Genomic DNA, 18,888 nt, shown 5'->3' with positions numbered 1-18,888 from the left:
AACAAAATAACGAATATATTTCTAGTTTAAGGTTTTGATATTTTAAACTAAATCTAAAATATGAAACATAAATGATGCAGTTGTGAAAGCTTACTTTTGTCCGATAAGACTTTGCATACAAGGTTATTTCCATTGGCTAAACTTTTTTTTTTATAGAAAACGCATTTGGTTTTAAGATGCTTATCTATATTGTTAATAAATTTTCTTTAATATTTACAAACAGTTTTAATTTTTTTACAATGTTTCCATTGACGATAATAATATGTATATTCTTAATTAGTACTTGTAGAAGAATGCTAATATTTATTTGTTTTCAAATTTTTTATCCTGTTAAAATGTGTAGTTACGTTATTTCTAACAAATATTTCTTTGAAATATAAGATTGGCAGTTTAGGTAAGACAATAGTTAAAATAAAAAAATCAACCAATTATTTTATAAAAATTTTTAAACTGATATTTTTGTTAATATTCGACCACCTTGCTTTATAATGCCATCAGTTTTTTCATTTTTGGTAAATCCCCACTTAAGCACGTGACTAATGTTTAAATTTTCGACACTTGTTGGCGCAGCTCTACAGTAGGAAGAAAAAATAAATGAATTGTTGTTTTTTTTTTTGGTAGCATAATGACTTTTAAAGTTAAATAGACGTTCTGTTTACATAACTTTTAGAAAAAAAATAACAAGCTTTAAGTTGTTTTTTTCAATTACTTTTTTATATCAACTTTAGTTTTGTTTTAAGGCTAAGACTAATCGGCTATTTTAATTTCATAACATTAAAGCTTAAACAACTAGTTATTATAAAACAAATGCTTTTGATAGTTAGTAAAAAGTGTATTTGTTTATCTTTTATGTATCAAAGTGATTAAGTTATGTGTTAAAAGCTAAGAAAAATCAGATTTTTTAAATGTTGGCTCTTATAATGTTTTATAATTTTTGTTAATAAAACTTACACAAAACCAAACAATCCCATTTGGTATAAAAAGTTAATGATTAAATTTGTACTGAAGATCGGCAAGTCTTGTTTGCTTTATTAGAAGCGACTTATATTTGCGAAGAAGCATGTTTAAACAAGTTTTAGTATCATGAAATTTATTTGACTTAAACACAGCGATCTTGTTTATCTAGTTTTAAAGATAAGTATAGTTATACAGTTGTATTTTAAACTTGTGCTGTTACTACACAGCTTACTTGCTTCAAATTACTAAAAAGCTACATATTCATAAGTTCACATATAACATGTTTGCCTTCTCTTCTAAAAGTTCTTTTTAAGTGTTTATAAACTGAACGTACTTTTAAAAAAAATTGAAAAAGTTATTAATTTAAAGTTTACAACTTAATAAAATAACACCAGACATTTTTCTTCTAGATTTTAGTAATTAGTTAAGTATTTAGAAAACTATAGAACAAAATGTCTGCCTTAATTTCAACAGATGAAACTCAAACCTGGTTAGCTTTCTATTTTTAATATGTTAATGTTTTTAATTGTTAAGTGTGTAACTTTATTAAGTATACTTTTTTGTTAATACAACTATATGTGTTAAGATAAAGAGTAGCAGAAAATACAAAAAAAATGTAAAATTGCTATTAAAACAAACTTAAAATTGTTACAAACCAGTAAACTACCAAAACTGGTTAGACTATTTAATATATAATGCTGAAATATTTGGTAGTCAAGAAACTTTATATATAATTATATATGTTTTTTTTTATATTTATATTCAAAACTTAAAAAGTACTCAGATAGTTTTCACATATATTTTTTATCAAAATAATTAAAATAATGTTCTTACTCTTTGTTTCTGTTTATTTTAAAAAAGTAAAAAATTGTCACTTATTTCGTGCAATAGAGCTAATATAAATATATTAGTATCAAAAATGGTTAAAAAAAGAAAAGTTTATGCTTATTAAATACGCTTCTACACACCAAATATTTTTGTTTTTACAACTTTTTTGTATTTATTGTATATAAAAAAATACCTTTATAATACTATTAAATTTGTAAGAGACATAGTTTTAAACTTGTTTACAAAAATTTACGATTAAAAAATGAATCGATCATAGACTTATAATAAGCAGGCTTTTGAAGTTTACTGCTCATTTCTTATTTAAATGGTTAATAATTTTGCACACACTCAACTAAAAAACATTTTAAAATGTTTAAACCGTGTTCAAATCGAATAAAAATTCAACAATTTTGTTGTTATAATTTAAAAACAGTAACATCAATATTACCAGGTCTGACGAAATGCATGATTGTGTCTTCCTCTTCAAGCTTACGTCATCATCGGAGCTGAAATTGAAAGTTATTCACAACTTTTTCTTGTTCAAACAGGAGTCCCCAATTGGAATGCCTGAGGACCTTAAAGTTTATTTTGTATTTGATTATTTCATTTTTTAGGAATTTTTTTGACATTTTGGAAATATTAGCAATTTTTTTATACCATTTAAATGATAGGGAGATTTTTATTAATAAAAAAACGTTAATTTGTGTATAAAAAACTTTAAGCTTTTATTGTTTAAGTGTGTATTTGGTTATACAAGTAAATTAAAAAATCTAAATTTATGTAAAAATATAAAACTTTGTATAAAACTAAACTAAACTTATTTGTAAATTTATGTTTTTGCTCAAGTTAAACGTTTTTAATTAGAGCCTGCTAAAACCAAAACTTTTTTAGGTTTATTAGAAGCCTATTTTCTGCTATTATTAATAGTCTACGCGTTTTGTTTATTGAAATACAAAAAACGCCGAAAAAGTTTGATCAAAGGACCTGATGTAAGATAAAACCTTTCGGTTATCGAGTCGTACACCACAGATACAGTTTAACGTCTTTTCAAAGACAGTTATTTTGTTAATTAAATAAAAATTCTCATAAGTTTATTGTTAAAGCTTAAAAAAAATTGTGTAGTTAATGAAAACACGCTCAAATAATTTGATAAATAGAAGTAAACTTTTAAACGTCAACAAAATTATAAATAATTGTTTTTTTTAAGAACTTTTTGTTCAACATACAGTAAAATACTACTAACAGAATTTTACTAACAATAGTACTAGTAATAGTAATAACAAAATAATTGTTTTGAATAGCTCGTTCAACCAATTAGTACGTCACACCTGTATATGACGTATTAATATACACCTGTATATGACGTCATAATAACATTTGTGGTTGTTACGTAACAACCACACACAAACCAAGTTGCATCGTTATCAAGTTAATCTTATTGACGTCACAACGTAATTTTCCATTGTCTATGACGCTGATTATTTCGTATACACATTTGGCATCATAATAAAACGTAGTTTTAACATAACAAGCAAACATAAATCTAATCAACAAGTTATTTTTTATACAACTTAATATAGCATTTTTCATTGTTTATGACGTCACGATATCCAAACAGACGCAACTTTTCCACAAATACAGGGGTGAATCAACAGCAGATGCAAATCGTGAATTTATTTCGAAAGCTGAGAACAATTGTATCAACCACGGATGGTCGAGACTCGTGCTGCAAGCTATGGCGGAAAATTACCAGTCCCATCTTTATGAACTTCTCAAACCAAGTTAGATTTGTTTTTGATTGAAAAACTGATAATGAAGCGTCGATTAATCTTTTTTTTAATTAACTGTGAGCTTAATTATCAATAAGAGCTTAATTAAAACTTTATTTTTCTTTACTGCTGTAGTTAGTTCTTAAAATTTAAAAGATATTTAATCTTTATTAGCTAGTCTATTAACCATTAGTCTTTAAGCTGTTTATTTTCAGCCAATGAGGATCAGAAAAAGTACATTGAAAGCCTGAACAAGCAAAAGCAAAAGGAAACAAAACAAAGGAGAAAAGAAAACAATAGGACTAAAAGGTAGATTACTATAATTAATTGAAATTAGTGTTTAAAAGCAATTTACGTTAGTAGAAAGTAATATAAAACATATTTTTATATAGTTTTCTATTAATATTTAACTATTTGTTGCTTGATTTCTTTATTAAATATTTATAAGCAAAGTAAAGTTTTAAAATTTCTGAGTTTAAAAATATAAGTTTCATTGTATATTAGCAAAATTTTAATTAAAAACGCAACTCAAAATACGAGTTCTCTAAAAAAACATGTATTTAAGTTTCGGTTATACTAAAATTGAAGTTGTAGCAATACAGGTACTTAACTATTTCACGCTGTAAGCAGTTAATACAACAATAAAAAAATAGTTATTTAAAATATAATACCCTATTTAGCTTTACAAAAGCATATTTTATTAATGTTAAGATTTGTATAAGTATACAAAAAAATTGTGTAAAAGTTTAAATGTTCATTTCCTGGTTTTCTTTAAACATAGACATACATTAAAATTACGTTATATTAAACTTACGCTGTACAAAACCTTACAAAACATTATTTCATTTACTTGGTCGGTTTTGAAATACAATTTGTCATGTCATGGCAGTTTTTTATCTACATTTGTTATTTACCGGCAAGGTCCAAGTTTTAGCGTTAATTAAACAAAACAAAACAAACAAACTTCAGTTTGTTGAACTTGATCGAAGTGGTTATTGTTTGTCTTTTTCAGCTTTTAATTTTTGATAAATGAGCAGTATGTTTACAATTTTTTTTTACAGAACGAATGAAAATGCAAACGAAAGCAGATTGACAAATATTGAGGTGTTTTATCGTTTGAAAAAGAGTTTTCTTAAAAATTTATATTTGCCTTTAGTAGTCAAAGCTTAACAACCGGTAAAAAAGTATAATTTTGGTCGTTTTTAATAAAAATAATATTAAATAAATAAAATCAAAATTTAACAACAACTTAATAAAATAGTTTTATATGAACAAACTTATAAAAAAAAAGAATTTAAAACTTAAATTTATTTAGTTAAATATATCTTGTAGCATTTCTTAAGCCTTGTATTTTTTATTATAAATTTTTCAATCAAAAAACACTTTTCAATAATTCATTATTAACTTTTACTCTCATTGGTAAATAATAAGAAGAAATAACCTTATGATAATAACAAATGATAATCATAGTAACAATAATAAGAATAAAATGAGTCTAATAAAATTAAACAAATATTTTACTTATGATACTTTTAATATTTTAAAGTTTTTATATCTTACTAACTAGTTCCAATCTAAGGACGTTTATAAAATTAAAAAGTTAATTTAATTTAACTTCACAAGATAAAAACTGTGTTTGGATTAATTGAAAAAACTAAAAATATCAAAACAAAAAAACACGTAAAAAACACAGGTTAAGTAACAAAAATTTAGTTAAATAAATAATAATAAAAATGCACTATTGCTCAAGTAAAAATCTAAACTTACATCATCTACATATTTTACATTAGACTTAAATTAAAATAAAAAAGTCGTTTAAGTATTTTTTTAATTGTAGGAAATTGCCACTACTTCAGATAAAGTACTGAAAGAGTTAAAAAGTACACCAAACAAATCGTCTTGCAGTGTAGTTACAGTTGAAGAACTTAGAAGTATTTTAAAAAACGTTATTGCTGAAAGTAAGTTACTAATTTAATTAGTTACTAACATTTCAATGATGTGTTTTTTTAACTACAAATGTTTTCTTGCTAGTTATTGCTTTTTCTTCCTTTTTAGAATACGATAGTTTTTAAATTTAAACTTTATTTGTTTTGATATCTTCTTTTTAACGTATTCAATTATTTTTGAAAAGCTTCAGTTTATTTTTAAAATGACCAGTAGTTTAAACATTAATTATTGAAAAACAATTGTTAAAAACGTTTTCGTTCAAAATAATAATTTTTTAGATTCTAATCAAAGTATCAGAGCCAAAGATGAGTTTTTGGAAGTCTTGAAGAGTAACAACGAGTTATTGAAAGCTCAAAATGATGATTTGAAAACTAAGTTAAACAAACTCCAAGATAGTTTCAATAAAGGTACTGTTACCATACTTTTAAATTTAGACTAACTATTGTAATTTGCTTTAGTTCTATCATAAACTCCTTTTAAAATTAAAAATCGGTGTTGAAAAGTTTTCATATATCCAAAGTTATCTCTATAAACGATTCAAATTATAAGGAAGGGAAAAACAAACTTGTGCTCTTTCTCAGTTATTAAAACTTATGACAATTTATACGAAGCTTGCAGACTTAATTTTTTTTTGAACTTATGATATATTTACATATGATATATTTACAAAAATTGTTTTGTTTTCAACAACAAGTATCGTGAACACTGCTTTAATTTGTCAATAAATAAATTTTTATCACATTAATTTAACTAACTTTTGTTTTGTTACAAATATATTTTTTCTTTTAGTTTCAAATGCTCAATTTTGCATATTTAATATTTAACATTTAATAAGTCTTTTATATGTAAAATGTTAAAAATCAATGATTCTTTATCTAAGTTGAGAGTTTAACTTTTGAAAGTATTATAATCAAATTACTAGCTTTATTAACTTTATAAATTCATAACACTAAATTTTATTAAAATTTACCCTAGAAAATGTTTTGTAAAAAACGCAAGTACTTGTGATTAAAAAAATGCATTTTTTTCATACTTAGACAATAAAATTGAACTGACACGTCAATTTGTTTATGCTTTTGTAAAATAAGGTTTTGTAACCTAATAAATTTTAAAACTATAATAAATCTTTTAAAACTATAATCACTTTTATTTTTATAAACTATTGAGTAGCATACTTTTTATCCTATTCTTTGAATAACTAAATGTTTTATGTCTATGTTGTGTTAAAAGTAAAAAGATTCTAAAACTTAATAATGGTACTTGTTTTTAATGACGTAATGAAGTACAGTGTTTTTTCAAAAAAGCATAAATATATACATATTCGCACTTAGTAACATTTAAAACAAAATATGTTATAAATTTTCTTTATAATAAATTAAGAAATATTCAAGAAATAATTATAGACCAGCTACTCTGATTTTATTTAGTTTAAAACAACAAACTGAATTTCAAACTTTTAATATTTTTTAATAACGTTTCAACCCTTTAGACATTGAAGCTCTGAAGACAGACAACGCAGAGTTGTTAGAGCAAATAAAGAAGTTAGAAAATAAAAACACGGAAAATGAAAAAGGTAATAGTTACAATATATACAAATCAGATTATTAATAACTTAGTTAACTTGAATTTAAGCCAAATTAAAGGTTGTTAACTATTAAACAAACAAAAAAAGTCATAACTTGTTATGCTAAAACATTTTTTTATCTCTTTATATATCTAAAGAGTAATAATCATAGTCAGTGATTATCTTACTTTGTTATTTTATTTAAAAGTATTAGATTACAATAGAAAATCGACGCGTTATTTCAAATGATGAAAATAATTGCTGTACATAAATGTAAACTTTACTTTAATTTCTTTGTATTGCAAGTAAAAACTACGTTTAAAAAGATATATACATATATGTATACTTTTCTAAGCACTTATGTTTTTATTGTAAGTTTATTTTATAACTTATTATTCTAAAGAACAAAATAGAGTTAAACAAGAATATCATGTTAAAGCCTTTTTTTTTACGTTATTGACTAGTATTATCAAACTAAAACGAAAGTAATAAAAACAGAAAAAAGAAAACTGGCTGAAAATAATGAACAACTCAACAAAGAAATTGAAGACATGAAGATAGAGTCTAGAAAACGTTAGCTCAACTAATATTATATAAATTAATTTTAATATTTTCTAAACAAAATTTTTAGTAAGTTTTACAATTTTTTATATTAATAAGTTACTAAAAAATGAGTTTAATTTTTATGTGTTTTAAACTTAAAACATAATTAATAATATTCAAAAGTAAAATAAAGTTTTGGTCATACAAGTATGTAGATTTCTAAAGGGAGCTGTGGTCGAAAAATAAAATAATTTTTGAAAACTAAAAACTTAAGAAATTTTGTGAAAGAAATTTAATTGCTGCTTTTTTTAGCAACAATAATATATATAAACTGTTTAAAACTTCGCTTACAAAACCTTATTATATGTGCTATAGCCTAAAAGGAAAAAAAGAGGCCTCCTTTAGTTTTCGAGTTGTGTTTAACAGTTTGTACTGTACATTTATGCGAAAATAAACAGTAACAATTCCATTTTACAATCTTGTAATAAATTAAATCTAACATTCGCAAAGATATATCTGGCAAAAATTTATTTTACCTTCCATAAACTTTAATCAAATCACCATTGAAATTATTAACGCATGTCTGCCAAATTAAGTTTTATTAGTATTTTAGTCAAAATAAAAGTTTAGTAGTGTTAACAAACAAATGACTTTAAGTTTAAAAACTTATAATATCTACAAATCTCTGCAAAATTGTTTTCATTGTCCTTAAATATATTTAGTGTTTTTTAAAATTTTAAAAGTTAAAGCATAGTAGTTTGGGTCCACGACTACTCAAATTCGAACAATTCAAATTCCGACAATTCAAATTCTATAAAAAAAATTTCCTGGTCATAAATAAAAAAGTAATGTATATTTGTAAAATGTAAAAAAAAACATATGTAGGTCCTAACAAAATCTACAAGCCATTTTTTTTTTTTGCAAACCAGTAAATAGTTTTTTAAGATATAGCAGAAATAAAGTAAAAAAGATAGCTATTTTTAGTAATTTTAAAGTATCTTGAAAAATATTTAATATTTTGCAAAAAAAAAATTGGCTTGTAGATGTTAATAAGATCTACATATGTATTTTTTATTTCTTTTTAAACTTACATTACTAATTTAGATATAGTTTTTTTAATATTTTTTTAAGAATTTGAATTGTCGGAATTTGAGTTGTCTAAATTTGAATTTTCATGTAACCTAGTAGTTTGTGTGTCTCCTGACAATAAAATCACTAAACTTGTTGAATTTTCATCATGAATGTGGAGTTGTTTTACACCGGCGCTTCCCAAAGTGGGCTAAATGGCCTTCTCGACAGGTACTCAAGTGCCACGAGCAGTAAAGGGGACACAGAGGGGCCGTGAGGTCATTATTTAAACTTACGATATTCTTGAGTTGCTGATGAAGAGCAAAAAACAAATGTATTGTGTGTTTTTAGTGGCAGTTTTTGAATAGTCTTGTTGGAGGGGGCCAAGGCTTTTTTAATTTCTGTTAAAGGGCCATTTGAAAAAAAAAATTGTAAAACTCTGTTTTAAACATTATTTTTACATATATAAAGTTTTCTGTAAAAATTTAAAACTTTTAGTAAACTATCATTTTTTAAATTTGCTTTTACAACTTTAAAATGTTTGAACACTAAAGTTTAACGCTATAAATTATTGTCAAACATAAATTGTCAAGTTATAATCAATGATTATCAAAATTAGTTCCTTTAATTTAGTTAGTGATCTACTGGAACCGAGTAATTTTTCCAAACTAAGATCCGGCCGGACCTTTAGTTTGAGGTCCGGCCGGGTACGGTAGATCACTACTTTTAAAATAAAACTTTTATGTTTTAAACCTTACTAGTCTTTAGTGGATAATGTGTAAAAAAAGTTATATGACATATATTTAATTTGTTCATTAAGTTTGTACTAAAAAATCTAAAAATATTTTTTTAAATTTGAATTACTATAAAATAGTTTAGTCTTCTGAAGCTTAAGAGAATTACTTTGTCATTACTTACTTTACTACGTAAACGACAGGAAAACTATTTTATTATTTAAGTTTTTCTATAAACATTTTTTAAAAGTATCTGAGAAAAAGTCAAAACTATAAAAACTATAACAGATACAATTTTGTTGTTCGGAGGTTACCCGGACTCAACATCATGTTACTCATTCTCTACTTTAAGCCAACAGTGGACAAAACTACAAGATCTTCCGAGTAAAAGATACTTGCATTGTAGCGCAATGATAGGAAATTCCGTCTTCTTGGTTGGAGGTCGCAATAACAATACCATTGACAAATACCACACTGTCAGTGAAAAGTTCACTAGAATCAATGTAGGGAATAAACCAACACTCTCGGCTGCGGAACCTCGCAGTACCTTTGGTATGTGCGTATACAGAAGAGACTCGCTGTTAATAGCAAGTGGTGGTAATGATAGAGGCATAATAACAAAAAACTGCTTTTTATTCGACACAAACAATCAAACAGTAAGGGAAGTTGGAAGTTTGAATGATGGAAGAACGGTCACGCTCTGGTGAACTTCGATGATGAAGTTTTCTGCATTGGAGGGTTCAGTTGCAAACTCATCACCAACTGTTACGTTACAACTTGTTTAAGTTCAATTGAAAAGTTCAACCCGGTCACGGAAGAATGGAGAACATCACACTTAAAGTTAATTAAGGGAAGGGATGGCCACCAAGCGGTTACCCACAAACAGTTTATTTACGTGCTTGGTGGTAACACTAAAGAAGGTAGGACAGACACTATCGAAAGAATCGATGTGTCAGCCGGGAAGGTGGAATTATTAAGCGTCAAACTCAAACATGCGCGGAGTCATTTTGCAGTTGCCATAGTAAAATCAGACCTTTACATCTTCGGAGGTGTGGATTCGGGCTCTACAGAGGTTCTCAACCTGGAAACCTTAGAAATCAAAGAAAGTGCGGAACTTCCTAAGTCAATAGTTGATCATTATGGGTCCACTACTTGTTCTTTGTGGTTCTAGTATTATGACAGTAGAATCTGTATTAAAGTTTTAGGGAAACAACTTTGTAGAGTTTATTGTAATGCATTGTATTTTAAGTACATAGTACCTTGTGTTTGTTTTTATTCGTCTTTAAACTTTGATTAATTAGCTTTCAGTGTTTTTTATCATTTTTAGTTTTTATATTTGCGTTATTTTTGTTATTTATTTTTTCTTTCTTTGAACTAAATTTCAATTCTAAATTAAATGTTATTATTAAGAATATTTTGAAGTGTTTTTATTTGTTTAATTTTTTTAAAGTAAAAAATTGAAACGTTTTTTATTTTGACTTGATAAAAGTTAAAGAAATTTGTTTGTTTTCAGTACATTCTGTTGAGCATATGCAAATAAAACTTTTATTGTATTTGATTAAGTTTTATGTGATAGCTTAAAATTATTTAAGTATTTTTTTCTAACTATCAATTTATTTATTTTAACTTTTAGCGATTGAAATTAAAACTTCTTTGAGTACCTAAACTCGTTATAGATTTTTGTTGAAGTGTTTATATGTTATATAAATCAAAAAGTTATATAGGTAGATTTTTTAAGCATGTTCAATGTTCAAGAATGCTTACCAATAACTATTTTTATAAATAAAAAACTAAGTCTAAAAACCAATAATTAAATTTTAATGCTGATTTTTTTCAAACGGCTTCAATATAGATTTAAAACCATTAATTATTCGTACCGTATCAAAATTTCTGTAAGATAAAATTTAGCTTCATTATTATGATAGTTAATTTCATAACGTTGGTATAAATATTTATTAAAAACTGTATCTAAAAACTTTTTTATACGTTTTCCTTACTATATAAATTGCTTTAAATTAATGTTTACATATACAAAGTTTAAGCTAAAACTATTTGTAAATATTATGTTGAAGAAGTTTAATTTAAATATTAGATAATTAAAAATTAAACTAAAAGTTTATCTATATATCTTTTTATTATAAAAGGTTATATTTTTTTTAAAAATCATTTTCATTTAAATTTACTTAAACATTATATTTTATAAAGTATTAGTAAACTTAATATTAATTGGTTTTAGTAATACATAATTTGTAGCAGATAACGTTTTATAGAATAAAATATTTTCTAACTTTTTTTTTTGTAGTATTTTAAGTTTTTTGCTACTGTTGTTACGATGACAGTTATTGTAAGTTTTCGTTAGAAAACTTAAAAGTATATACATGCAAGTATTCAAACGTTAAAATAAATATTTAGTATTATTAGGTAGTCGAGTAGGGTAACTGTCAGAATTGCACAGCGACATTTTAGCACTGATCGTCAGTTTAGCAAAGATTGTTTATTTATTAGGAAGTGACACTTTAACACAGTATGTCACTTTTGCACGAGGCGTCACTTTAGCACGGAGTTATATCTTAGCGTTGAGTCACACTTTTAAGTTTAATAACGCATTTACAAATATAGGTTGTTGAACGACAAGAAAAGCGCTCAAAAAGTTTGGTCTACAAGTCTGGTCCACAAAAAAAAAACTTTCTGTTATCGAGTCATACACCACAAATGAAGTTTAATGTTTTGGTCAAGACAAAAAAAAAGTTGCTAGACGCGTTAATGTAGAAATAATAAGTACTTAACATCTGCAGGTAAAAAGATACTTAAAGCTATGTATATCTTTAGAAACAAAAAGTGTTTTGTGATAGTTCATCCAAGTATATGACGTTTACATAGTTTATGGTGCTAAAGTGACGCTCTGTTCAAAAATGAAGTTTTGTGAATAAACGATGCTTTCAGCCGAAGTGACACTCTGTGCTAAATTTATATTCTATAAAAATTCATGCTGTGCGATTCTGACCTGTTCTCACTCAAATGATCATATCTAAAAACATAAATACAAACTTTCAATGTTATAAAAAGCAATGAATATTTTCCTGTTGATATAAAAAGTAAACCAAGCTACTTTTTTTTATAAATAAACTAGGTCTGATATTTATAAAAACTATCAAAAACGTTTCTAGTGTTCTATAACAAAACTATTTCAATAATAAGTTTCATCTTTAATGTTTTAATTAAATGTACAATTAAAAACCTAAAGATTTTAATCAACTTGAAGATCAAGATTTTATCATAAGTTATAAATACTGGACAAGCTAATTAGTTTACTAATGTAGGTCTTACTAAAGTAGACAATTTATTTCTAATTATAACTTTTTATGTTTTAAGTTAAAACTGTTTATTTCAAGGTTACATTAACTTCTTATTAATTTTTGTTTTAATTTTATGTAAAAAAATACTACTAATATTTACTTGTCGTACTTTTAGTTAGCTTTGAAGCTAATTTTACTGTTAGCCGTTTTTTTTTTTAAACATTTAATAAACTTCAACCTGTTTTAAAAAGTAATTTTGATAGTTTAGTGCTTTTAAACAATCGGGCTACTTTGTTTGTAAATTAAGACAAAAGTAATTAGTCAATTATTATGTACAGCGATTCTTAACCTGGGCTAAATTTACCACTGGGGGTAAACTGCCTTGTTTTAGGGGGTAAAGTTTCGTTATTACAAGTTAAGTAAACTAATTTTTATTAATTGTTTTTTTAGTTTCAAGTTAGTAATAAACTGTAACCTTGTTTTTATAAAATAAGTTCTTTTCAATATACAATTTTAGTATTTAAAAAGCTTTAAAATCAAAGCATTTTTTTTCTTCAAAATTAAACAGTATTTTGTATATTGCAGGTAAATTTGGTTAACCTTCCAAAAGTTGGGTGTGGGGGGTTAATTAGGTAATAACCTTTTAAAAACGGGTAAAACATAAAAAAAGTTAAGAGTCACTAGTTTAAATTTGGTCCTTTTAAAAACAAAAGACAAAAAACAGTGAAAGTCAACAACTGTCATAAAAATTGTCGTTTGCAAGCCAATAAACTTTAATTGAACAACAACTATTTGCATCTGTCAGCCTCCTTATATTTTTTATATTTTTAGTTAATAATATTTATTTCAAGCTTACATTTACTTCTTGTTGACGAACCAGTTCCTGCTACTGTTAATTTAAAATTATATTTTTTTCAAATAAAGAAACAAAATACTTCAATGTAAACGTGTGAGACGGATGTTTTGCAACTCGAATAAACAAATGATCTGTTCAACCAAGCTGTGGTGACAATTTCAATATATTTCGCCGTCTGCAAGCCATCGGACGGTGAAATTAAGAAAGAATTTTTAATGTAGTTTTAACAAACAGCTTTTAATATTCGATTTAATCTTTATTTGTATGAACAAGTTAAACTGTTTGTGACCTGTCACTATTTTTGATACCTTATGTTAAATTTTTTTTATAATAACCAGCATTAGATATAAGCTAATAAAAAAATTAAAAACAGAATAGGCAAAATGATAATCGTTTACAATTTATATTTTTATATTATTTCATTTAGTACAACCTTCAAGTAAACTCCAACTTTTTTTGCTTGTTTAAGTATTCCGTACCAAAGAAATAAACCATGCTACAAATTGTCTATTAAATCTTACTAATATTTTATATCAATAACATTTTGAAGCTAACTGAAATACAACTCTACTGAAACCAATCTAAGATGAAAGGTTAGAAAACTTAATCTAAGTAACTATGTTTTGGTATCCACTTTATTTTGACTCGCTTAGTAATATCTATTTAATGCTATTTCGGAAACAAATCTATCTAAGGCATTAAAGTTTTTTTTTCCAATGGACTAAGCAAAAATCTGTATACTTTTAAACTTATTGAAAATTACAAACATTTAAAGCGAGATCAAAACATTTTCTAAAATTAACTTATTTTGATTTATGTTTTTTATTACTGTTATCAACTAGGTGAAAACTTTCAATCAACTTGAAACGAGCACTACAAAACACGTGACTTATTTACTTCTAATTTTACTTTTTATCTAAAAATTATTTTTGTTAAACTTTCACATTTCATATCATACACAGTCTTGTTTCAAAGTAAAATATCATTTTTACCTTGACTGCGTAATTATAAAGTTTTTAGGTTTTTTTGGTTTGAAACAAGGTTCCCCAGATCAGGCATTTTCGACTTTTTTATGACATTTGTTCTATCTTTTTAAATAAGAAAAAAATGCCAAGTTTCATAAAGTTGCTTACATTTTAAGACATTTAAAGCGTTCAAGTAGAAGCTTTACATATTAGTTAACATTTTTAATAGTCTAGTGTGCATATAGTTTAGTTTCAATAATTTAGTAAGCATAACTTTTAGCAATACTCAAGATCAATGGTAAAGGCTCTAGTTTAAGTTTACTAGCATTAAATTAGATCAGTTTATAAGTTGCTAACTAAAAACAAAATCTTAAACTATTTCAAGTAAAGGATCAACATATGTTTGAAAAATAAATTCAGACAACAATTAAAAGAATATTTACAACTAGTTTACATACTAAAATTTAGTAAAAAACATAACTGTTTGTTTAAGTGATAGAGTTATAAAGCCTTTTAAAAAATATTATCATCACAAAAAATTTGTTAGTTTTTAAGCTTTAAGTTGTCTTTTAATACTAGCTTAAAACACTTGACGTAAAAAATTCACTGTTCCATTATAACTTGCTAATGTTTAATAGCTAGCTAATCTATTTGTGCTAACAAAACTATTAAAGTTATGTATTAAAACTATTGAATTTTAAAGTTTTAACAGCTTTATTTTCATTAATTTCTAATAAACTTTAATAATTATGACAGTGAAGCATGTATAACTAACTAAAAGATAGCCTTAAAAATACTACTCTTTTTTCATAAATAGCCTTTTTATAAAAATGTTTTTGAACTTGTATATAAACTTTTTCTTTACTAAGTATTTTTTAGTAAATACAGCATGCAAGTAGCTACAGTTTGTTTTCCTGAAAATAACCCAAAAAAAAATTTTATCATGGCATACACATACTATTGTACGAGATTTTATTTTTTTCAGTTATTACACGATTTTAAAAAATTAGCACAGTTTTAAAAATTAGTGTTTAAACATGTTTTCAATTTAAAGTGCTTTAAAAAACAAAACTTCGAAATGTTCATATAACTTTTTTTTACACTTTTGAATTAAAAAAAAACTTTCAAGTATTTTTTTAATATTTGAATTTAAATTTTTATAAAAGAAACTCACAAATGTAACTTTTTTAAATGCTACTTTCAATCAAATATATTAAAAAATTTAAAAAAGGTACTAGCATTTTTTTTACTTCAGGACAAAAAAACAGTTTAAAAACTATTTAACAAAATATTTTTAAGTATATCTTAATTAATGATTCAAATTTAAATAAGCTATTCTTTACTTTGTAATAAGCATTGTAAACTTAACTTTAATTTGTACTTCTAAGATTTTTTTTATTTATAGTTAAATACGAATAAATACAAAACAGGCTAAAAACTTTTTTAAAAGGAAACAAAACTCAAATTAACGAGCTTATTTAGACTTTTCGAAAATTTTTTTGTTTAAAAAGGGTCAGTGAAACACGATTAATTTAAAAATAGTACACGCTATGTTTTCATATAAAAATGGAAATTAAATACTATAACTATTTATAAAAAATCAAATAAACTAGTCTTTACTTTGATTCATAACATTTACATTTTTTTCTTTATAATTTTCTAAAAACTTTTGATTTTCTCAAAAAATTTAAGGTTAAACAAAAAGACGAAATGATCTAAAAAATAAGGACAGGCTAGCTTTTGCGTTCGTATAGGTTATAAAGTTTTATCATTTAAGCATTCAATAAATTTTGTTATGTTAAGAAGATAATTATTTGAAGCAATTAGTCAAACAAAATGAAGAACCAATTTGTAAAAAAAAATAACTTGTAAAATATATTAAAAATACTAAAACTTTGTTCATCAAAAAACCTTTTAAATCAAATAAATTTCAACTAAACATAAATTTAAAGGTTATCTAGACTTCTGGAAAATGTTTTCATTTAAAATATTTTGTTAATCAAAAGAGAAAGGCAGGCTAGTTTATGAGAAAAAAAAATATACTATAACTTTGCTTCGTCATCCGAGGAAAAACTCCCCTCATTCGAAACTCCTCCCGCGCGTTTCGAATGTTGAGCCTCTGCGCGCATCCTCTTGTACTCGGGTTTGAAGAAAATCACCAGCACCAGGAATATCGCGCCGATCCACGCAGAGCAAAAGTACATGGAGTCTGTGGAAGAAAAGTGTTTTTATATTACACAGCTTCCTTTATTTTTCATTATAAATATATTTTTAAATCAATGTTTCTCTATATCGCCCGTTATGAGCCAAATTAGCAAGTTAGGGACAATAGCCAGTCTGGTGGTGATTAAAAAGTTATTGATAGTTTTTGATTTTTTGATAAAACTCATTTACACTAGAAATTTAATTGGTTTTATGACAGTAAAGATAGTAAAGATATTTTTTCTGCCCAGGGAACGATTTTGAGAATTAGTTAGGAAAACAGTAAAATTAATAAAATCCTTCTCAGCCTGATTAGGAGGTATAATTGAAGAAGTGGTATAGTTTTTCAAATATGAAAGTTTGCACGCTCTTTATTGAAATTTTGCTTGTTTCAAGTTCAGTAAAAGTTGTTATATTAAGAAATAGCTGTAGATTTCAAAAATCAACTAAAAATGTTTTTATATCTTATTGAAACGAGAAATCTTAATCAAAAACTTAAACTAGTTTTTTATTTTAAAAAACATTCAAACTTTTTTACAAGATAAATTGTTTAAAAAACAAACAAAATAAAAAAAACAAAAAACCCAATGAATTTTTGCTTGTGACCTCTTTTAAAATTAAAATCTTCAGATATTTAACTTTTATTAATAAATATAAAATTATAAACAAAACTAAAACTCACTCGTGAGGTCGTACGTCGTCTGGTCATCGTCTTCGACCGGCGGCTCGGTGACCGACAGTGACGTCATATTGTGTTGTGACGTCATATCGTCACCGTACTGTGACGTCAAAAGCGTGCAGTTGTTGGTGAAGCAGGCCGAGTTGAGCTCGCAGGCTCGTTGCTTGGAAACGGGGAAGGAAAGCGATTGCATGACGACGACAAGGATGAGCGACTGGACCTGTCTGGTATTAAAAACATAAATAAATTTATTATTTGTTATTTACTTAATACGATTGTAATGAACAACAACAAAGTTGAACCTGTCTGAAGCAATTACAACTTATTTTTGATCACGTGATTTGTGATCTTGTATCTGCCTGGTTTGAATGAAAATATCAACAAAATAAAAACAACTCAAAAATTAACACTTTTAAAAATTGAACCGACTGCTAACCTAGTGCGGCTGAACTTACTGGTAGCAACAGAAACTAGTAAAATAAATAATTTATAAAAATACTTACCAGTTTATCAATAAAAACTTATCATTGTCTTGTGTTAGAAAACATTTCAAACAAAAACTTCATGACAATGAATTTAAACAAAATATTTCAAAAAATTTTATTGAAGTTTATTTCTATGTTTAGTTTTGGCAACTTGTTTTCTCAACGCTAAGCGGACAAATTTTTAAAAAATTATTGGTTAAACGACAGTTTCACAAATAATAACAACAACTTATTACCCTGATATAACTGTTTAAGTAGAGACGCCTACCGAACAAAATAAAACACCTAACCTCAATTTGATTTTCTTTTTAATAATATAAGATTGAAAATACATATAACACTCACCCCGAACTTATAATAAGTCCGCAAGTTGTAGCGATACCCAAAAAATTACAAATAAAATACACTATATATATCCTAATAATATTCAATACATATAACAATAAGACAACTGGTTGTAGCGATACCCACCAGATAAGTTTAAAATATACATACCAAAAAACTGTTTAATAACCAATAAGCAGCGGTCTTTTCGTAGCCAGCTGTATTTCTCTAGTGACAATTTTTACAAACAATTCGCCCTAACACAACATTTTTTCTATTTATAATAAATAACAAGATGAAACCAACCCCGATATAACAATGAGCCCGCTGGTTGTGGCGATGCCAACCGGATAAGTGCATTCGGCCGCCAACTCCATACCAATCGGTAGAATTGCGAAGGAAGAGAAACCGATCCCTGCTATCAGGATCAGGATGTAGTAGTCCATGTAAAACTGGTAAACCTAGACATTTTAAGTTTACATTAGATAAATTATAGTATTTCAATTCCTGCTATCAGGATCAGGATGTAGTAGTCCATGTAAAACTGGTAAACCTAGACATTTTAAATTTACATTAGATAAATTATAGTATTTCAATTCCTGCTATAAACAAAAGGATGTAGTAATCCATGTAAAACTGGTAAACCTAGACATTTAAAATTTACATTAGAT

At 25.7% G+C, this 18,888-nt stretch overlaps 1 protein-coding gene across 1 annotated transcript; it reads right to left on the bottom strand.

Annotated features, from left to right (window-relative positions):
* Positions 1-16,519: 16,519 nt before the first annotated feature.
* Positions 16,520-18,672, bottom strand: LOC145846286 (uncharacterized protein B0416.5-like). Its single transcript, XM_082953164.1, has 3 exons — positions 18,524-18,672; positions 17,412-17,632; positions 16,520-16,736 (listed from the first exon to the last, which is right to left on the bottom strand). Exons 1-3 carry the CDS (start codon positions 18,661-18,663, stop codon positions 16,570-16,572), a joined length of 528 nt encoding a protein of 175 aa, XP_082809290.1. The 5' UTR covers positions 18,664-18,672; the 3' UTR covers positions 16,520-16,569.
* Positions 18,673-18,888: the final 216 nt, after the last annotated feature.

This window comes from Thalia democratica, unplaced genomic scaffold (assembly GCF_965202585.1).
Source record: "Thalia democratica unplaced genomic scaffold, ktThaDemo2.hap1.1 HAP1_SCAFFOLD_395, whole genome shotgun sequence".
Taxonomy (NCBI): Eukaryota; Metazoa; Chordata; class Thaliacea; order Salpida; family Salpidae; genus Thalia; species Thalia democratica.
The sequence above is the reverse complement of the archived record's forward strand: the minus strand, read 5'-3'. Positions and strand labels throughout refer to the sequence as shown.